The sequence below is a fragment of the Chaetura pelagica genome, unplaced genomic scaffold, assembly GCF_000747805.2.
Source record: "Chaetura pelagica isolate M959 unplaced genomic scaffold, ChaPel_1.0 scaffold887, whole genome shotgun sequence".
NCBI lineage: Eukaryota > Metazoa > Chordata > Aves > Apodiformes > Apodidae > Chaetura > Chaetura pelagica.
Window position 1 is genome coordinate 21,606 of NW_009953985.1, and position 1,737 is coordinate 23,342.

Genomic DNA, 1,737 nt, shown 5'->3' on the forward strand with positions numbered 1-1,737 from the left:
CGGGATAACCGGGGGATGGGGAGGGGGGGGGATTTGGCTGCTTTTATCCTTTATCCTTTATCAATCCTTTCTCATTTATCCTCTATCATCATTTATCCTTTATCCCAGAAGCTGCCGCTGGGCCAGAGAAGGGCAGAGAACCCGAGGAGCTGCCCCACCTGCCCCGCAAGTTGCAGTCGGTGAAATAAGTGTCGGAAAGGAACTTCTCCACCCGTTCCAGCGCCGTCCGTCGGTGTTTTAGGAAGGACATGGCGACGGGGCCCTCCTGCTCCACGCAGGCGCTGAGCTTTGCCCGGGGGGAGGGAGAGAAGGAGGGTTTTAAACCCGTCCCTGCCTCCCTCCATCCCTCCCGCGGCCCCGGAGCCGCCTGGGCAGGAATCACCGTCCGCCCCGACGGCTTCTTTCCCCCCCTCAGAAACACCCCAGGAGTGGCACAGCCTGGGAGGAGGAAGGAAGGGGCTGTCAGGCAAGGGTTAGCCCTGATATTTTGGTGGAAATACCGCGCTGCGGGGAAGGTTCAGAGGCAGGGAAATCACCCGGAGGGCGGGCAGAGGGAAGGGAAAATGAAAGGGAAAAGGAGCGAGTTGACATTAAATAAAGAAGCAAAGCAACCCCCAAAGCTCTGCTGTTGTACAGGCTGGGGGGTTAGGGAGCTGGGGGTCTCCGTGCCACGCAGGGACAGGCTCCTGGGACGGGACACCCACCCCAGCACTTCCCAGCTGCTCCCAAGTTCACATCACCCAAGAGTTTTTGTGTGCCTGAGCAACACAACAGGAAAACCAGGGGGAAACCTTTGGGATGGGAGATGCAGGAGCCCCTTCCTGCCTGGAGGAGAAAGCAGATGGGAAACTTATTGCTGGCAAAGCTGGGCTCTTCCTTCTTCCACCCCTCTCTCCAGAGGAGGTTGCTCTACTTGCCCCTCGGGCGGCACTCTCCCCCCCGGCTGCAGCAGCACTGGTGAGGGGCACATCCTCCTCCTCTCCCCCCTGGCAGGGAGCCCCAAATGCCAGGAGATGAGGAGCTGCTGTCTCAGAAAATGAAAACCCTGGGAGAGGTTTGAAGCAGCTCCCCAGCCAGGGGTGCCAGAAGCCATTGGGTTTGTGCAGGGAAAGCTGCCTCCTGTGAGGAGGATGGTGCAGTTGTGGCTTACAAAGTCAGTGCCCACCTCTTCTTTAAAATCAGAATCTTTCCCCCATTTTAAATCTCTTCCAGCACGCAGCATCTGTGCTTAAAAAATACATATACATATATATATATATATCCCCTGTGTAGGTTTCACCCACCCTATCCCCTGGCCCGCCTCTTGCACACACAACACTGCACACACACACAACACTGCACACACACACACACAGAGCAGCCCTGCCCAGCACTGGGTTTGGTACTTTTGGCTGTTTCCTCCAGTACTGAGAGGGGGGAAAAAAAAGATACCAAACAAACCCAAGACATCAGCACAACCAACCCCAGGTAAGTAGCTCAGCAACACTTCCCAAAAGCAAAGGGCCTTGGAGCTGGAAGATGAGGTGGATAAAAATTACCCACCAGGAAAGAACAAAGGAAAAATAATAATATTAATGACATTTAAAATTATATAATATATATTTATATATCTTAACAGACTGCTTAGACCTCAGTTAATCCCCAAACACACGTGCTGCCTCTGCTGTCTCCTCTCAGGTTGGGAAGCCAAACACACCCAACAGAGTCAGGATGCAAACACACCCACCCCTCCCAACC

General features: G+C 54.2%; 1 protein-coding gene across 1 annotated transcript in view; it reads right to left on the reverse strand.

The window, feature by feature from the left end:
- The window catches only part of MAN2C1 (mannosidase, alpha, class 2C, member 1), a 13,708-nt gene extending 13,458 nt beyond the window's left edge, over positions 1-250 (reverse strand). The window contains exon 1 of the mRNA XM_010002247.1: positions 159-250. Coding sequence (XP_010000549.1) covers positions 159-250 — 92 coding nt within the window. The remainder of the gene's footprint in view (positions 1-158) is intronic.
- Between the last annotated feature and the right edge of the window lie 1,487 nt (positions 251-1,737).